Genomic DNA, 17,400 nt, shown 5'->3' on the forward strand with positions numbered 1-17,400 from the left:
AATGTGCATAGAAAAGACCAGAAGACAGATTAGCACAGCTAACTTACAAAATGCCCATGTTTGATGAAAAAAGTTACAGTTGACATTTAACGACAGCGAGATACACAATATCGTACTCTGAGAATAAGGCTAGAGCTGGTAACAAATACACAATAAAATTTTCCCTAGTACTAACATCTAAATTGACGCAATCGCAAAAACACGCAAAGCTAATTCTACATATTCAGTATTCTTCTACGTTAAGTTCATCCTCAACGACAAACCGATACGAACAGATGAATGTCATCATTTAACCCTATCAACTATCTTAGGACTACACAACCGTTTTCTACGAAACTCCAGTGTTTCTGTTAATTAACGAATAGTTTAAATAAAAAATAGTTACGAATAAGACATGCAATCAAATAAACAAACACGGATTATGTACAAAAAGATGCACAAATACAGTCTCAGTTTCAAGACTACAAGACATTCAAGTTTTTTGTTCTAAAATTAGAAATAAAAATAATTCTTAAAAATTAAAAATCTAAATAAATGGATCTCTAGGCATTTACAGTTCTTAAGGCCACACAGTTTCAGTACTAAATCCACTGAGCAAACAAAATGCAGGTTTCACTTTGAGGCTGAAGATGTTATCTGGAGTCCTCTGGTTCTGATTTGATGGTTCTCTTGTCCAGAAGCCCGGGCTCCTTCTGAGACCCATTTTCTGAAATACAAATATAAACGATTATAATTCCTAACCAAGAACCAAGATTAAAGATACATGTTTGATCATGTCTTCAAATTTCTCTTCAAACTTCAGTTATAAAATATTTTAGTATAATTTAATTTAGTACCCTCAGGCCAGCCAAGTAAATACCCTTTCAGTCTTTCTGCTTCAAAATGTAATGTTTTTTTCAACATGTTGCTTGCCGTTTCTTTGTAATTATGTGTGGTGTTTACTAGCAATTTTTTAATAAAAATAATTTCTACACCACTTTTTTTTTCACTGTTTCTAGTGCATTGTGTGGTTTTAAAAACAATTGAACAAGCGTAACAGTGAAAATGATGCAGGACAAAAAAAATCCAACTTCATTTTCAACTGTCTCAATTCTCAAAACAGTTTCAGTATGCTGGAATTTTCAACACATTTCAGCAATTTCCAGTAAATAAAGAGCTTACGCCAAAATAAAGGATGGTACTTTTTAGTGTTTCAAATTTATGTCACCAAATTGACAGTTGAGGGTATTAAACGTATTTTCAGATATTCAAATCAGTTCAAACGACCAGTGTGATCAGTAAATGACACTGATTGACATCAGTGTCAACACCACATTTGGGCGGAAGAAAAAACCCGAAACGTCAAAAAGACGAGTAAATCCTCACCCCCTTCCTCACCTACTCGCAGTGCGCTAACGCAGCTTGCGCAGGCAGGTAGGAGTTTCAGAGAGAAAGTGCCACCTTCATAGAGGACATTTGCATGCAAGAGATTGCATATATTACAAAAAGTTCTCTGAAGCCTTGCTGATACGTGCGTTACGTTGACACATCAGGGTTTAATGGAGCGGTGTAGGTGTCAATGTGCCAGGATGATACTGAGATAAACCTGTGCCAATCCAGGATACAACATGCATGCAAAAACAGGGTCCAACAAGAGCCATTTTAATCTGTACAGCGTTTCTTCACTGGCTCTTTAAAGATTAATGCTCTACCTAGAGAGCATTTGAAGGTTGTTCCAAAAGGTAGGCGGCAACGTTACGCTGCCTTCAGAGATACCACGTTTTGGCCAAATTTGAAGGCAGAACCACATGTATTTTGTGGATGGTGTGGCAATCCCAGAATACATTTCGACTAGAGTAAAACTGAACTAAAGTAGAATATATGCTTTATCTTTATATATTTACATGCCTTGTGTGGCAAAAGACATATGAACATAAATAATTGAATAATAAAAATATTTATACAAGCATCGATTGTAGTGATGTAATATTGAGAGGAAAACAGTATCGAAATATATTTATTCATGATCGTCAAAAGTGCAGTAAAAATCTAAAAATTGTTCAATATTATTACAATTTAAAATAACTGTTTATTACTTTAATATACTATAAAATGTTATTTATTCCTGTGATGCAAAGCTGAATTTACTCCAGTCTTCATTGTAACATGATCCTTCGGAAATAACTTTAATATGCGGATGTAGTCTTTAAGAAACATTTCTTACTATTATCAGTGTTGAAAACAGTTCTGTTGCTTAATATTTTTGTGGAAACAAAAGTAAAGTAAAAAAAAACAAAAACAACTAACAACATTTAGTTGAAACAGACATCTTTGGTCACAATGTAAAAATCTTTACTGTCAATTTAATGCATCTTCAAAGATTAAAAGTACTAATTTCTTTAAAAATTAGGTTTTGGAATAAAACTTTAAGTTCTTAATGTTATATTCACATTCTAGGTCCTCAAACAATGTTTTCTAAAGAACTAGATAATTAAATATTCTTTTAGAACCTATGACATTAGGCAGAAGAACGCTTTTTAGAATGTTTGTTTTTTCAAAGTGTACAAATTTAAATTTATTATGTGTTGTTTTTTTTTTAAAACAGCTTCACTCAAAAGTAATTGGCAACTCAAAAGTTGTGAAGAATCTGTCATGGTCTGGCTGTGAGCACTAACCTGTGGCCGCCACCATTCTCTCTTCGGACGTCTGTTGGTTATGATGTCGTTCCTCTGCGTTCTGTTTGTGATGTCGTTTGAGCTCATTGGCTAATTGCCTACCCAGCGGCACATCTGTCAGGCGCAAGTTTAGGGGTCTCTCGCCTGTATTTAAGAATAGATAGTTGCATAAACTCAACTACTGATAAAAACACATGAAACAAATGCAAATGCAAAGTAGCAGTAAGTAACAAAGAAAAGGGGAAATGTACCAGAGAGATGTGAGAGGCCGCTGTTGCAGTGTTGAGCAGTGGGAGTGAGGTATTTCAGTGCTGCAGTTGGAATCCGCCAGTCCAATGATTTTAATCTTTCTTGAACGGCAGCGTCACGCAAGAGCTCCACCTGCTTGGCCAACAGAGAGTCCAGCTGTACCTGAAGGTGAAAAATGTTCACAACAAGGTTTCAAAAAAAGCTAAGTTTTCAAAAGCAAACATTTTAAAACAACTGAGAAACAGATGTTCAAAACAAGCACTTCAAACATTTATTCAAAAGAATGTTTTGAGCAAAGTTCAAATAACTTTGAAACTAACTTTCAAACAAAACTTAAAACCTTCAACTGAACATTGTTTCCAAACCTACTGTAGTTCAAGCAACTTTAAAACAAACAATTTAAACACTTCTTTTGAAATAAACTTTCAAAGCTCCTTTTAAAAAAAGTTTTAAAACTTTGTTTTAATGTTGCAATTTTTTATTTTTCAAAAGAATTGTTCAAATGCTGTTTCAAAGAACTTTGAAAGTTTTTTTCAAACTTGTTTAAACTTTTTTCTTTTAAACAATGTTTGTTTCAACATTGCTTAGACTAATGCGATTTCTGTTTTAATGTTGTTTGAAAATGTTTCTTTGAAAGCTGTTTTCATCAGAATTTAAACTGATTTTCATAACAAGTTTGAAACTACCTTTCAAAACTTAAAATTCAAACAAACATTGTTTCCAAACAAGCAAAGTCGAAGCAAACATTGTTTAAAAAACATTAAAATGAAGTTCAGTCAAGTTTGAAATAATTCAAAGTTTTTTGAAGCAACATTCAAACAAAAATTCTTCAGAAAAAATTCCAACAATAAAACAACGTTCAAAATATGCTTTATGATACATCAAATTAACACAGACTACCTGCAGACTATGTCTGATTGTCTCCTCTCCTTTAGATTTGGCAATTGCGAGCTGTTCTCTCACCGTCTCTTGACGCGTATGAAGAACGTGAAGAGCCTCCTGTAAATCATACACACCATCCTAAGAGAAGGTGACAAAAAGTGAAAGAAATAGATGAGCTCATGCTAAACTTTCAATAGGATTAGCTGAGACAGAATTGAGAGTGTTTTATATCTACATGATGGCTTCATTTATTTGCATCTCTGGTCGTTGTCACCTTTGAACGAATTTACACCCCGTGTCGCCCCTTGACAACCTCCGCATTTTCCACTTAGGTCATCACATGTGTGTATGTGTGTGTGTGAGCTTGTGTGTCCACGTTTGACGTTAGACTCAGGCAGAGACAGGCGCAGCCATGCGTGGGTTATTCAGTAAGAACCCACAGGATGATGTCAATTATGTCTTTCAGTCCACTGTGTACTTCTCCGCCTGTGCGGATGAATAATTGTGCGTTTGTGTACTAAGCTTTTCCTTATCCAGAGAACCCCACAAAAACAACTTCCGTTAAAAACAAGCTTTTTAAAGCCAGCTAAAACTGATCACAGTGTTTTAATTTGACGTCTTAAAAGAGCTTTGTTTGCAATGGTTTTGTTGACTTAGAGGCCCCACGGAGCTACGAAAACAACGATATCATTTACTTTTAGATGTTCACCCAGAGGCGCAGACCGTCGCTCATGTGAAAAGCTGTGTGAACGCGACATTTTAGAGTGAATCATGACAGTAATTATTCTCCTGAGATTATTAACAGAGAGAGTGCACACACAAACACAGCGCTAATTCAGACACAGTGGGAAGGCGGCTGGCAATAAATATCATGACAGGAATGCAAAACTAATAAAGAAGTCCCGAGAAACCACCTGGAGCTCGAAATGATTGCAAAGCTGAGGCATCTCATGCAAATAAAGCAATTTATCGCAGTGAGGTTTATGAATATGAACTGAATCTACAGAACTTACTTCAGATTTGATCCTCTTGGGAGATGGTTCATCTTCATCACCACAGTGGGACCTAAAATGAAGATGTATTTTGTGTTTTACACTGATTTGGAAACACCATGAACAGCCATTGTGGTAAAACTTTTCAATTAAATAACAAAAAGTACTAAAAAGATGGCATTTACTGTCCAAACAGATGCTCCTTATATGAATAAATAAAAACCATGAAAAGTGGCAAAGCTCAAACTGAAACAAATCTATATTTTTTTGTAACATTTTCATAAATGTTTGTCTGGTAGTGTGACATTTGCAAATGCTAATGAAGTTGATTGTAAAAAGTTCTTATGGGATGTTGAAAAAAAAAATATTGAAATAAGGAATATTGAATTAAGGAATCAAGGTCAAAAGTCCAATAAAACACTCATTAGAACAAGAACGTCCCTCACCCAATATAAAATACGGTATTATGGAGTATCTTGCTTTTGTTTAAACAGGGTATTTTAAATGAAATGTGTTAATCTACTATTTCTACAATTATCTTTCTTTAAAAATCAAACGTTGAAAAGAATTGCATCTTACCTGCTGCTCCTGCGGGTGTATTTGTAGGTAACTTCACGTGAAATCTGCCTGGCCAGCGAGAAAAGTTCATCTCTTCGGGTCAGCAGCGACAGATCTTTCATGCACAGCTGAGCGGATGCTTCGTTGACCGTTAGCTACACAATAAACAAAAGGACCACTTTTTACTTAGTATGAAGAGGATTTAAAAAATCTAAAAGAAACTTTTTCCACTATAAAAGAACTTTTGTAGAGTGGAAATATTCCATGGATGATGGAAAAGTTCTTCATGCAATCACGAAAACCAATAAAACCTTTATTTTTAAGAATGTATGGAACAACAATTTCTGTCAATCCGCACAATCAACAATATCAATACCTTAGCATTCGAACCAACCTCGTGCATCGTAAGCTGCCGGCCGTCCCGCCTCTTGGAATCGAACCGTCCATAGATGGCGCTGTATTTCCTAATCTCCGCCTCCTTCTGTGGATTGTCTTCGCTCATCTCGCAGATATGGCCGATCATCTTGCTGAGCTTCTTATTGGCGCGGATGTGTTCTTTGACTTCTGTGGGGTCGCTCTTGGGCAATGTTTGGGCTAGTCGCTCTACGCACTCCATCACGCACTGGACAGCAGCAGAATCGAGAGCGTCGAGAGCGTCGAGGGGTGAACAGGGGGAACAAGCTCCAGATGGAGATAGGCTGTGCTCGCTCTCGCTTCCCCAAAAACGACTCTCGCTAGCCCCTTGCAGCGGGGAGCACCCTGGTGTCCCGTCCCTGCTGAGATCCAGTCTTCCAGGACTGGGGCTTGTGGGTAATAATGCTCTCGGAACAGCAAGCTGGTTGTGTTGCCCGTTGCTGTGGGAACTTTCGGGTAGCTTGTACACCGGTATACTGCAAACGGGAAGAGACGTCAATGGTTGGTTGAAGATGGAAGGGTTGGTGACCCAATCCCGTAGAGCCTTCTGGAGTCTTCGAACGTGAAGGGGTTTGGTCGCCATTCCGACAAGGGCCATGATCTCGAGGAACTCTTCCTCGCCAGCCTCACAGAGCTGCTGCACATCGTCGCCGCCCTGCTGGATGAAGGCTTCGTAGTAGCAGAGCAAGTTGGCCTTCTGCAGGATCCGGTACAGTTGCAGCTCGCCCAAGGAACGTGGCAGCAGCACTGACATGGCTACACATGCAAACGCGGAACAAAACAAAGCATTGTCATTTCAAGAAAACGTTTCAAGTCACCAAGAAGCAATGCTCGCCAGTGTTATTTGTTTCCCAGGACAGGGCTGTGAACTCACATTATGACTGTCACTGTCTCCAGCTGCAATGTACTTTTACTATACACTCTTAAAAATCAAGGTGTTTTTGCAGCAATGTCACAGAAGAACCATTTTGGGTTCCACAAAGAACCTTTCAGTAAACAGTACCTAAAAGAACCATTTTTTCTCAGTATAAAGGACATTTTAATAATCTGAAGAACCTTTTCCACTATAAAGAACATTTTATGCAAAGGAAAGGTTACATGCATGTTAAAGGTTCATCATCAAACCACTGATGCCAGTGAAGAACCTTTATTTTTAAGAAGTCATGGCATCACTGCAAAAACCCCTTCCAGGAGCTTTATTTTTAAGGTGATGTATGCGATGTCTAATTATTAAGCTAGTCGTAATGGAAAAATGATCATCAATACTTTTGAAGGGAACATTATGGAATACAATGTATAACAACAAAATAAAAAAAATGAACAAGGATAAAATTAGAAAAAAAAAAAGATTGATAATTCTGACTCGGCGCATATAGTTTTAACTGGTATAGTGCTTAGTCAGCGTAGAGCCATATTTCATTTTTGACAAGAATGAAAACAAATCACCAAGTTATAAAATTGCAAAAATCAACACCAATCTAGTATAACAACATGACAAATGATTTGCTAATAAAGCTTCTTTCCAAGAAAACTTTCAGTATACAAAAGCTCTTAAAAACATTTTGGAAGTTGTGAAAATTCACACTAATCTAGTACTGGCACACAGTTTTCAACCATGTAAAAATTCAGTCAGCCCTGACTAAGATCTATACATCATATCCAGTCAGATGGTCACATAAAGTTTACTCACAAAAGTTGCAAACTTTTAATACATTTGAAGCTCAAACTGGATACGAGATCCCTGCATCCGTAACAAACTGGAACTCAACACAGCCGCTGTCCTACTCTCAAATGGAAATGAATGATGTAAACTGTAAATGAATGACAAATCTATCTTCTGATGTTTGTAGCAAGCATTGAAAAGATGTTTACATCTGCATTTTAATTGTTTTAACATACTTTTAATATACTTATTTAGCAAATTTGTTTTCATTCCAAGTGACTTAATTTAAAGTTATTACAGGTACTATCCACTCGGCACAACCAGGGTTTGAGTGCCTTGCTCAAGTGCACAAAGATAAAACGTTCAAACCCACTGACCAGATCTTTCACCACATTTAAATGCAATTACAAATAGTCGCAAACACAGCTGTGCATTACAATATTTTCCAAAAAAAAAAAAAACGGTTCCCCTGCAAACTCACCTGAAAAGATCTCAAAACTATTGCTTCACATGCACCTGGGAATCTCTACGAGGTTAAGTATGCAAATAACTCGGATATTGAGTCTATATACCCATCTAGCTGAAATCAGCATGCTTTGATTCTCTACCCTCCCCACCCGAATGTCTATGTATGAAATGTTTATATTAGTGCTCGAGTTTACGTACCTCTCTTTCGCAGCTGGTGCGCGCGACTGCTCCCGGTGCTGGCCGCTGTCTCGAGGCAGCGCTCCGCCTCTCGCGAAGGAGAGAAAGTCTGTTGAATGCTCATCGGTGCTGTCTCTCTTTGCACTGTCTGTTCCTCTCTTGTGCGGGGATATTCCGATGTAAGCTGCATTGCTGTCTCACTCCCACGCGCCGGGTTGACGCAAATCCTAGCGTGGGCAGCGTTGCGCGCGTGGGCGGAATACCGAGAGAGAAAGAGAGAAGACCTGAACGGTCAAAATACACATTCATGATGACATATTGAGGAATATTAAACGGTAATACCATGTTTTTTTTTTCTACATGAACCCACACAGCCTTCAGTACAGCATATGCGTGTATTTTTGTGGTGGCCATGTTCGTACATGTAAATAAGGGAAACCCGGGAAAGGGGTACACTTTTTACTACAGCAAATGTCTATTGTTGTAGGTTTGGTTTCGATATTAAATTTAATTTAAATACGTGCTTCAAAATTTAAAATATATATAACAGTAATTGTAGTTATGCGAAGAGGGGACTGTTTTCGGTGTTATAGCCTTCAGATGAAAATGAAATTTTGTGAAGAAAATACAAACCCTCAGGTCATCCATGATGTAGATGAATTTGTTTCTCCATTGGAACAGGTTTGGAGAAATCAACCATTATCACTTGCTCACCAATGGATGCTCTGCTGCGAATGGGTACCGTCAGAATGAGATTACAAACAGCTGATAAAAACATCATAACAATAAATCAACAAAGCCAGCTGACTCCAGTCCATTGATTAACTTCCACTGAAGGGAAAAGTTGCACGTGTGTAAGTAACAAATACACCATTATGGTGTTTTAACTTTAAAAGTCACTTCTAGCCAAAAGAGTCAACAATCCGTAAGGATTACATCCGTAGTATTCCATCCCTTGTTGTTTGCTCATATCAAAAATCCATCAACATATTTTTTTAGAACTGTTTTGGACTGTTTTCACTTGTAAATGATGCTTGACCTGGCCATATATTTATCTATATCTTTTTTCATTCTGACGGCACCCATTCACTGCAGAGGATCCATTGCTGAACAAGTGATGTAATGCTAAATTTCCCTAAATCTGTTCCCATGAAGAAACAAACTCATCTTGGAAGGCCTGAGAGTAAGTAAATTAAAACTTTTGGATGAACTTTTTCTTTTAATTTTAACATTTAAACTCTTAAGCAGAAGCAACACAAAATATTTACATTTTAATTACTGTATGTTAAAAATGCATGTGACTTTTTCATTTCGGTTTTCGGAAACGCATGCTGTAATGTCTAAACATTGCAAGACCATTTGCAACTTACAATGCAGATTGCATTATTGCATTATGCATTGTATGACAGTTTTTCTCTTCCCCAGACAGCAAGTTAACCCCACAGGAAATTTACTCACGCTCTCTTGAGCGCAAAATCCCCCCGAAACCCACTTGAGTATACTGCTATTCAAATGTACATTCAAAATAGTCAGAAAGTTTTTTCCTTCATACATCTCAGTAAAATTACAACTTTAAATAAACACCTAAACCAACACCACAGTAGAATCCACATATGAAATTAAATAATGTTTTGTTTTCCCTCCACACTAGCTTGAAAAATGCACATATTAGCTGCATATTAAAATAAAATGTAATCATGGCCTAAGGCCCCGTCCACACGGAGACCCGTTTCACCGTATACACATACATTTTGTATCGTATAGGTGTTTCGTCCACACGGATCTGACGTTTTGGGAGAGTGAAACCAATATTTTTTTAAACCGGGTCCCAGAGTGGATAAATTTGAAAACGCCACCCTTGCATTTTCGTGTGGACAGTGAATCCGTATATTTTCTGAAAGTTGACCTCATCAGCCCACGTCTCGGCCCTCGCCAGACACCGCTACGTCAAATAACAGCAACAAAAACATGAGCAAACACTGAACGATTGTCTTTTTATTAACTAATATTAACACAGATTAATTAATGTATTGTTCCATGTTCGATTGTATACCGCATGCAAGGTTTATGCACATAGTCCAAGACTTCTTCTCCGTTTTAAGTGTATCTCTGTGGCAGAATTACAGCGCCACATGCTGCTCTGGCATGTATACTACATAGTTTTGTGTCGGTTTTGTGGTTTCGTGTGGACACAGATATTTCTTGAGATGAGGAAAAAAAAAATTGGATAGGGAAAGCTCTGGCTTCATGTGGACGTAGCCTTAAAGGCTGGATCTTTAGATAGAGGGGCGCATCAGTATCCTCCCATCTGCCTGAGCAGCATCTTCAGCTATTTTGGGAGGGAGGTTGGGCACAGTGAACAGCCCCTGGGAGGAAGTGCGTGGTGGTTTCTGTCAGCCCCCACTTTCGTGTTGGTCTGTTCCTCATAACAAAAGCATTTCCATCTTATGTGACAAAAATGACAAGCGACAGCACCTTGCTTGCAATCACGGATCCTTTTACTGGGGTTACATGGGTTTTCGTAAAGGCGTAAAACAAAGTATGGTGTGTGTGTGTGTGTGTATTGTATATATCTAGATGGGTATATATAATATATATATTATATATATATAGAGATATATATATATAGATATTATATTATATAAATATAGACATTATTATATTATATATACATTAGATATATCTATATATACATATTACATATAATATAATATCTATATATATCTACACACACCATACCACACACCCATACTTTCTGCTTTTTACTGGAAATAGGTGACCTCTAATGTAAACCGGCAAACCAAAGAGAAAAAAAAAAAAAACTAATATTCCTTTTTAAATTTGCTCTGGCCGATAGCAAGTCAAGCGTGTCGTCCTACTCAAACACTCACCCACACACACTTGTTCGCCCACGTATATATGCCCCATAACCCTATTTTTAACCAAAATTATGCCAGTCTGTGACGTGCAAAACTACAATCCGTGTTTGAGTGTGGTGTGTGTGTGTGGGTGTGTATAGGGGGCGCCCCGCTGCTCAGAGTGGTGTGTTGTCATTGCAGGGTAGATGCCTGTTGACAGGGTGATGTGGGTGTGGCGGTGTTTTAATATGGTTTAAGCTGACAAGTTACTCAGAAAATCCTCTTTCCTTTTTCCTTCTTTTGGCATGCCCCTTCACTCTCAACATTCAGATTTTAATTAACTGACCTCCAGTTTTTAAAGATTACGCAAAACCGTTCTGTTCTGTCTCTAATGCTTTGGTGAACTTGTCTGAGAGAGGTCAAACAGTAATGAGTGATGGGTTTCATGGCTGAATAAACAAATAAAGGTCATTCGCTATACTCAGGGAGAGTTTGGAAGCTGCAAATATGCAATATATCTACACGCCATATATGCATACATTGTTAATACAAAGTAAATTTAATTTTGTGTGTGTGTGTTTAATCATATATATATATAATATATATATATATATATATATATATATATATAATAATAATATAATATATTATCTAGATCATAAAAACTAAGATAAATTTTACAAATGTGTATATATATTTTTTTTTTTTTGTTTTACAAAAAAATGTAGACAAGTATGTTATAGATTATATTTACAATATTGCATATTTGTAATATGGAGTTTACATTATATATTATATATATATGTGTGTGTGTGTGGGTGTGTGTGTTTGATCATAACTGTACTTTTAATTTACAGTATTTATTTTACCTTCCGCTGGGTTCACATTTTAGTACAATGTAAATACAAATTAAAATACAACACGTTCATAAATTATTTAAATATTTTAGTAAATGAAATAAATTCACAGTTACAATTTTATACATGTACAGGTATGTGATGTGCATTTAGATTTAAATACTAACTTAGAATTATTAACATGTAATCTCAATGCTTAAAGTGAAGTGATATTATATAATAATATAGATCTATGTATGATGGTATATACGAAAGTGACGGTGACGTGGGCGAAGACTTCATGCTTTGCATGTTAACCCATCCAAGTGCACCCCACCACAGCATTGAGTAGGGAACACAACAAGCCCTAGCAGTGGGCAGCCAGATTACTGGTGCCCCCGGGGAGGCAGTTGGGTGTTCCTACACTCCCCTGTATCTACGGACATCTACTGTCAAACAGCATAAACAGTTAAAGTCAACATGTTGCAGGTAGCATATTCAACTAACAACCTTTAGCATCCATGACCAGAGAACTATGCAGCTATGACTCAATCTATTTGTACAGTTTTTACCTGTCTTGGGCCTTCGTAAAGAACGGAGATACTGTCCGTACTGAACAAAACAAAACATAAGCAGTGACGTGTGTCAGATTACCATGGCGATGTCAGTGTTTCCGCAGTGCGTGGATCCTGTATAGCGTGGCTTTTTTTGTTGGCAATTGGTTGGCGTTGCCGTTGCCCGTGTTTTTAAGATGTGTATGGCACAAAATAACCCAAAGTTGTGAAATGGATTAACGGCTGGAGCTTTAAACCACAGATAATGTGACAGCGAATTCATGCAGACACCCTTATTGCACCGCCACACCCCTCATGCAACTCCCAAATATTTGCCCAGAGTTATCAGCCCCCTTATTCTGGTTTATGCAAAAACACTTTTATGGCCCTTATTGCCCAATCACAACCAACTGGAGGAGAGCGTTGGTCCGAGCGTGACAGACCAGAGAAAGATCATGCTATCCTTCTAGAACTGTCATGGCCCCCTAATTCCCACCTGTTTTCATGATCGCCCCCTTCGCTCACACTCAACTAATGCTAAGTTATGTTTTACACGAACTCATCCCTCAATGCATTTTTGATTTTCCCATGGCATAGCCCAATAAAACAAGGAAAACCCCACAGATTTCATTTGAAGCAGGGTGTCCCCAAAGCTATGTTTAGAGCCGAATCCAAAGCCTCGGGCGCAGTTATTAACCAACCTCGCAAAAACCTAGCAGCGGAAAAAACAATGCGCAAAAAAAAACACTCAAAACACCTTAGCAACTGCATAGCAAACGTGCCTAAAAACTACTTAGAAAACTATAGCAATCAAGTGTTGCCGCACACAATCTTAAAAAGTGATAGCCAAACACATTTTGGATCACCATCTGGTTGCTGGGCACGCAGTATAAGCTATGAACTCCGCCACTCCCATGTAAACAAAGGGTTGATGGGAAGCCTAAAAAAAAGTTCCATTAGTTTGGGTAAGAAGTTCTTATCACACTGATGTATGTTGAAGTGTTTCCTTATTACTAATACTGAAGTTTGGTTTTAGTTGTTATTTGATGCTATAAAAATGGGGCTTGGTGCATGGCATGGCATGGCATTAGAAATAAGATTTTTGTATTAAGCACATAGGACAAAAATGACGGCACATCCTTTTCACAATTGCATAGCAACATGCAAAAAAAAGTAAAACATAAAAAAAAACAAGAAAACACAACTAAAGAAGAACTGCATACATTACATGCAACAAACCACAATACTCCACAATGTTGCAGCTATGTTGCAGTACCAGCACTATCACTCAGATATATATATATAACTATACTATATATACATATATACTATATATAATATTGGTATAGAATATTCAATATAGCTTTGTAAAAATTATACATATATTGACATGGGTTATGTCCTCCATAATCACCCTCCCCTTGTAATACCTGTGTCATACCCATTCATTATACAAAGTTGTGTCATGAATATCGTGGGGCAAAAAATAGACAGCACATATCATTCACCCCACACACACATCCACAACACACAACACCCACACACACACTGCAACCCACACACACAGTATAAAAAGATTAAAACTGCAACATTTCATTGAAACTTTTCAAAAACACTTCACAACGTGAAATAAATGTCATGTTTTTCAACATTCTGAAACAAAAACAAAAAACAAGCACATTTATTTAGTTAAATAATTTCTGCCGTAATAAGTACATAGGACTTTTTTCAGGGAACGTAGACGTCTACATTAATGTTGTTGTCACCTCTAAACCCACCTTAAGACTAACAAAGTGAATTTATCACTTGAAAAACATCAAGACACTTTACCTGCCATGGTTTTGACATTTCAAAGGCTTTATCTCGACATGAAAGCTTCTGCGTGCAACGTGAATAATGTGACATTTCTTCACGAGGTAAGAACCGAGAAAGGAACAATGGAAATTCTGAGATCTGACAAACAAAAGACTCATTACACGTGCAACATAATTAACGATAATAAACTCAATCGCCCTTTTGAAATGCAGTAAACACATCAGGCGTGGTGATTATCATTTGGAAGCTTTGATGTTTGGCCCTTCAGCTTTGAGAAACGAGGCCCATGAGAAATGGCCCCGCCCACAACTGCACCCACCACACTAGAGGAAATCCTGACTCAATTAATAAAGACGAGAAAATAAGCAATAAATTCAACATGATTCAACAAAGAATAGCTTGAAACAAACTGGAAAGCATCTCTGCAAAAACTTTTGCCTGAATTTGGTGTTGTCTGAACATCAACCACAACCCACAGCAAAACGTAATAAAAACTCAGTTTCATTTCAACGAGCAGTTTGATTAAAGCGAATCTCAAGCTCAATAATGATTCAAACAATATCTACAGTCCAATTCTCAGTAGATCCATTCACCTTTCACAGACCACTGAGCGTGACTCACTTTTCTTGTATTCTAGCTCAGTGTGCATAACAAATTCACAATTTTTTTATAAACCAGCATCTGTTTATATGACATCTTCTATGACCTCCACCTATGCAGTGCATTTCACTGTAATTGTATCATGTTTACATAGTCTTTAGTTGTTTTACTTGGCATACTACTACTTTGCAGAGGTCAGGATGGACATTCAGCAACCCCTCATGAGGACGCGTTTGCCTGCTTTTTAATACCCATCCAAATGACTTTCCTAGTTTCCCCAGTAATCCCTCTCCTCTGGCTGGATCTTCACTTTTGGAATTTCAGAATAGGCGCTGACTGCCCACACTCGGCTGCCGTGTGGGAACAGTGTTTAAGGGCCGCTGAAATTTTTCACATAAAATGCCACACTATTCTCTGGATTAGCACAATCTCAGCTGGGGTTAGAAACCTGCATATCTTTTTCAGAGAAAATGGCAAGAAAAATTCTGTAAGACGAGGCTAAGGAAAAAGTGACCTGACAAACCTTAATGGATCTAACTTGTGTTAGAGTAAAAATTATGGTAGAAAATGTACCGTCGACAAATTTTTGGTTAATTGATAGTTTATCTTTAATTTGTTTTAAATGTTTTCTGATCTATAAATTTGCATTAAAGAAAGTATTACCAAATAATTTATTTTAGCTAAATGATTGCTAACATTTTGATGCAAATTTACCATAAAAGCCTTAAAACCTTAAAACATATAGACAGCAAAATTCAATTTAAAATGCAATATGCAAAATGGCAATACACAGCTGCTTGGCTCCTTAAATGCTAATTTCAAGACGCAGACGTCACATCTGGTCATCACGTGGGTCACCCGCAGTGTAAGACGCTCAAAACGTTCAGATAGACGTTTGGTTTGATGTTCGATCGGTTGGTCGGTCATTCAAACGTTTGATTTTAGCACGGAGTACGCGCCATATATTTCTCTGTTCACGCTCCACTTCATTTGCCAGTGAATTCAACAATCTTATCAGATCTCCAGCCGCCATGTTTCAAACGATCCAAAAGGAACATGCTTCCGTCAATCCCCGCCTTGAAGCTATGATTGACAGAGGGTGGGCGAGGTCAGCTCGGAATGCCTTTTCAAAGCCGTACTGAATATTGCTACAAATATCCCACAGCGTCATGATGAAAATGCAATCCTAAGTGTCCTAACTATTAGTTTAAATGCATTTAGGACGAATAGCATTTAAATTATGTTACACATATCAAATCAATGTGGGTTATACATTTTCATTTTTCAACTTATAAAGCGTTAAAATTAGTATGTAATTTACATATTAAGGATTACTGTTGGAAATGGCAAATGTAAATTATATAATTTAATTTTCATTTTCCTTCTGCCCCAAACTTTGCACATATGGGTAATGGAAAATACTAATTTAAATACAGAAATACATTGCCATTTTGAATATTGCTACCTACATGCTTCCATAAAAACAATACTGTGGCACTACTAAATTAAAAAGTATGGTATTACAACTAAATATTAATTACTAGGGTTCTTAGATAGTGTTTTTCCCCATGAATTAAAATGTTATTATTTTGATTAAGGAGAAACCAGCCAGAAAATCTAAAGGCTAAAGGTTAATTACTAGGGTTCTTAGATAGTGTTTTTCCCCATGAATTTATGCAAAAAAGCCAACATGAAACAAAAACAAAAAAGACAAAAAACTAAAACAAGCCAAAAAAAATGGATGAAACAAACATGAAAAATCTAAAAATAATAATAATAATAACAATTAAAAAAGGTTCAGACAATCTTTTAAATAAAATAGAGCGAGAGAGTGTCCGAGAATTTAGAGAGAGAAGACTGAGAGAGAGGAGAAAAAAAAAGAGAGAGAGAGAGAGAAACATACTAAAATGAAACATTTAGTAGGTAAAAGCAGCTAGAGACACAACAAAAAACTCTCTTATAAAACTACTACCACCACCCAAAGTTTATCTGCATGTGAAACTGAATCAGGCAGTGTTTCTGGTGTGTGAGCGTGGCAGCTGTCTACATTAATATATGTCAAAGACCAGCTGTAGTCACCTGGAATCTCTCCACACCACTTTCCCAGCACATGACTCAGCCCTTCCGATCCGAACCAAACGACCCAATGTTTGTCAGATTGACTCCATGACCACAATAATTATGTTACTAATTTCCACAGAGCCATTTGTGTAGATTAATAATAATAATAAAAAACATTTATAAACTATAATTAAACTATACATTAGACACAAACAACCAACACGAAAAAAAATTAAATTCTAATGCTAGCGTGGGCATGAACAATATTTAAACTACTGTTGACACAATGAACCAACATGAAATAAAACAAAGTTAAACAAAAACACCACATTAAAACCAACAAAAAAAACCCAAACAAAACAAAACTAAACAACAACAGAAACTAAAAAACACAAAACGAGACTAGACTAAACAAAACTAAATGAACAAAAAGGAAAAAAGACATGAAAGAGAAAAACAATAAGAACAACAACAACAACAACATGAAACCAAACCCAAAACAAGAAAAAACTTAAAATGACAAAATGCTAAAAAAAAAAACAACAACACAAAAAACGAAATAAAAACAAACCAAGCAAACAAAACCTATCACTGCCGCTTCAGATTAGAATACAAGTAT

At 36.9% G+C, this 17,400-nt stretch overlaps 3 protein-coding genes and 2 long non-coding RNA genes across 10 annotated transcripts in view; 2 read left to right on the forward strand and 3 right to left on the reverse strand.

Moving 5' to 3' along the window:
• Nucleotides 1–8,247, reverse strand: part of LOC109046556 (NGFI-A-binding protein 1-like) — an 8,316-nt gene extending 69 nt beyond the window's left edge. Inside the window, exons 1-8 of one of the 3 annotated variants that reach the window (XM_042748599.1) lie at nt 7,894–8,028; nt 5,712–6,505; nt 5,357–5,490; nt 4,799–4,850; nt 3,804–3,923; nt 2,906–3,065; nt 2,655–2,798; nt 1–706 (exon numbers count right to left, since the gene is read on the reverse strand). The exon at nt 1–706 is cut by the window's left edge and continues 69 nt beyond it. In XM_042748599.1, coding sequence (XP_042604533.1) covers nt 633–706; nt 2,655–2,798; nt 2,906–3,065; nt 3,804–3,923; nt 4,799–4,850; nt 5,357–5,490; nt 5,712–6,503 — 1,476 coding nt within the window. In that variant the 5' untranslated portion in view covers nt 6,504–6,505; nt 7,894–8,028 and the 3' untranslated portion in view covers nt 1–632. Of the gene's footprint in view, nt 707–2,654; nt 2,799–2,905; nt 3,066–3,803; nt 3,924–4,798; nt 4,851–5,356; nt 5,491–5,711; nt 6,506–7,893; nt 8,029–8,078 lie in introns of those variants that run through there. The other 2 variants (XM_042748597.1, XM_042748598.1) reach the window with 2 other exon arrangements.
• LOC109082837 (glutamic acid-rich protein-like) overlaps nt 1–17,400 on the reverse strand; it is an 848,403-nt gene that overhangs the window by 644,744 nt on the left and 186,259 nt on the right. The window lies entirely within an intron of this gene.
• Nucleotides 1–17,400, reverse strand: part of ahr2 (aryl hydrocarbon receptor 2) — a 223,353-nt gene that overhangs the window by 82,384 nt on the left and 123,569 nt on the right. The window lies entirely within an intron of this gene.
• LOC122141366 lies at nt 2,931–4,759 on the forward strand. The gene is made up of 2 exons (XR_006157755.1): nt 2,931–3,071; nt 3,810–4,759. It is a non-coding gene; the product is annotated as an uncharacterized LOC122141366 (long non-coding RNA).
• On the forward strand, nt 8,258–9,838 carry LOC122141367. The gene is made up of 4 exons (XR_006157756.1): nt 8,258–8,392; nt 8,739–8,911; nt 9,153–9,240; nt 9,483–9,838. It is a non-coding gene; the product is annotated as an uncharacterized LOC122141367 (long non-coding RNA).

Source organism: Cyprinus carpio, chromosome B22 (assembly GCF_018340385.1).
Source record: "Cyprinus carpio isolate SPL01 chromosome B22, ASM1834038v1, whole genome shotgun sequence".
Lineage (NCBI taxonomy): Eukaryota > Metazoa > Chordata > Actinopteri > Cypriniformes > Cyprinidae > Cyprinus > Cyprinus carpio.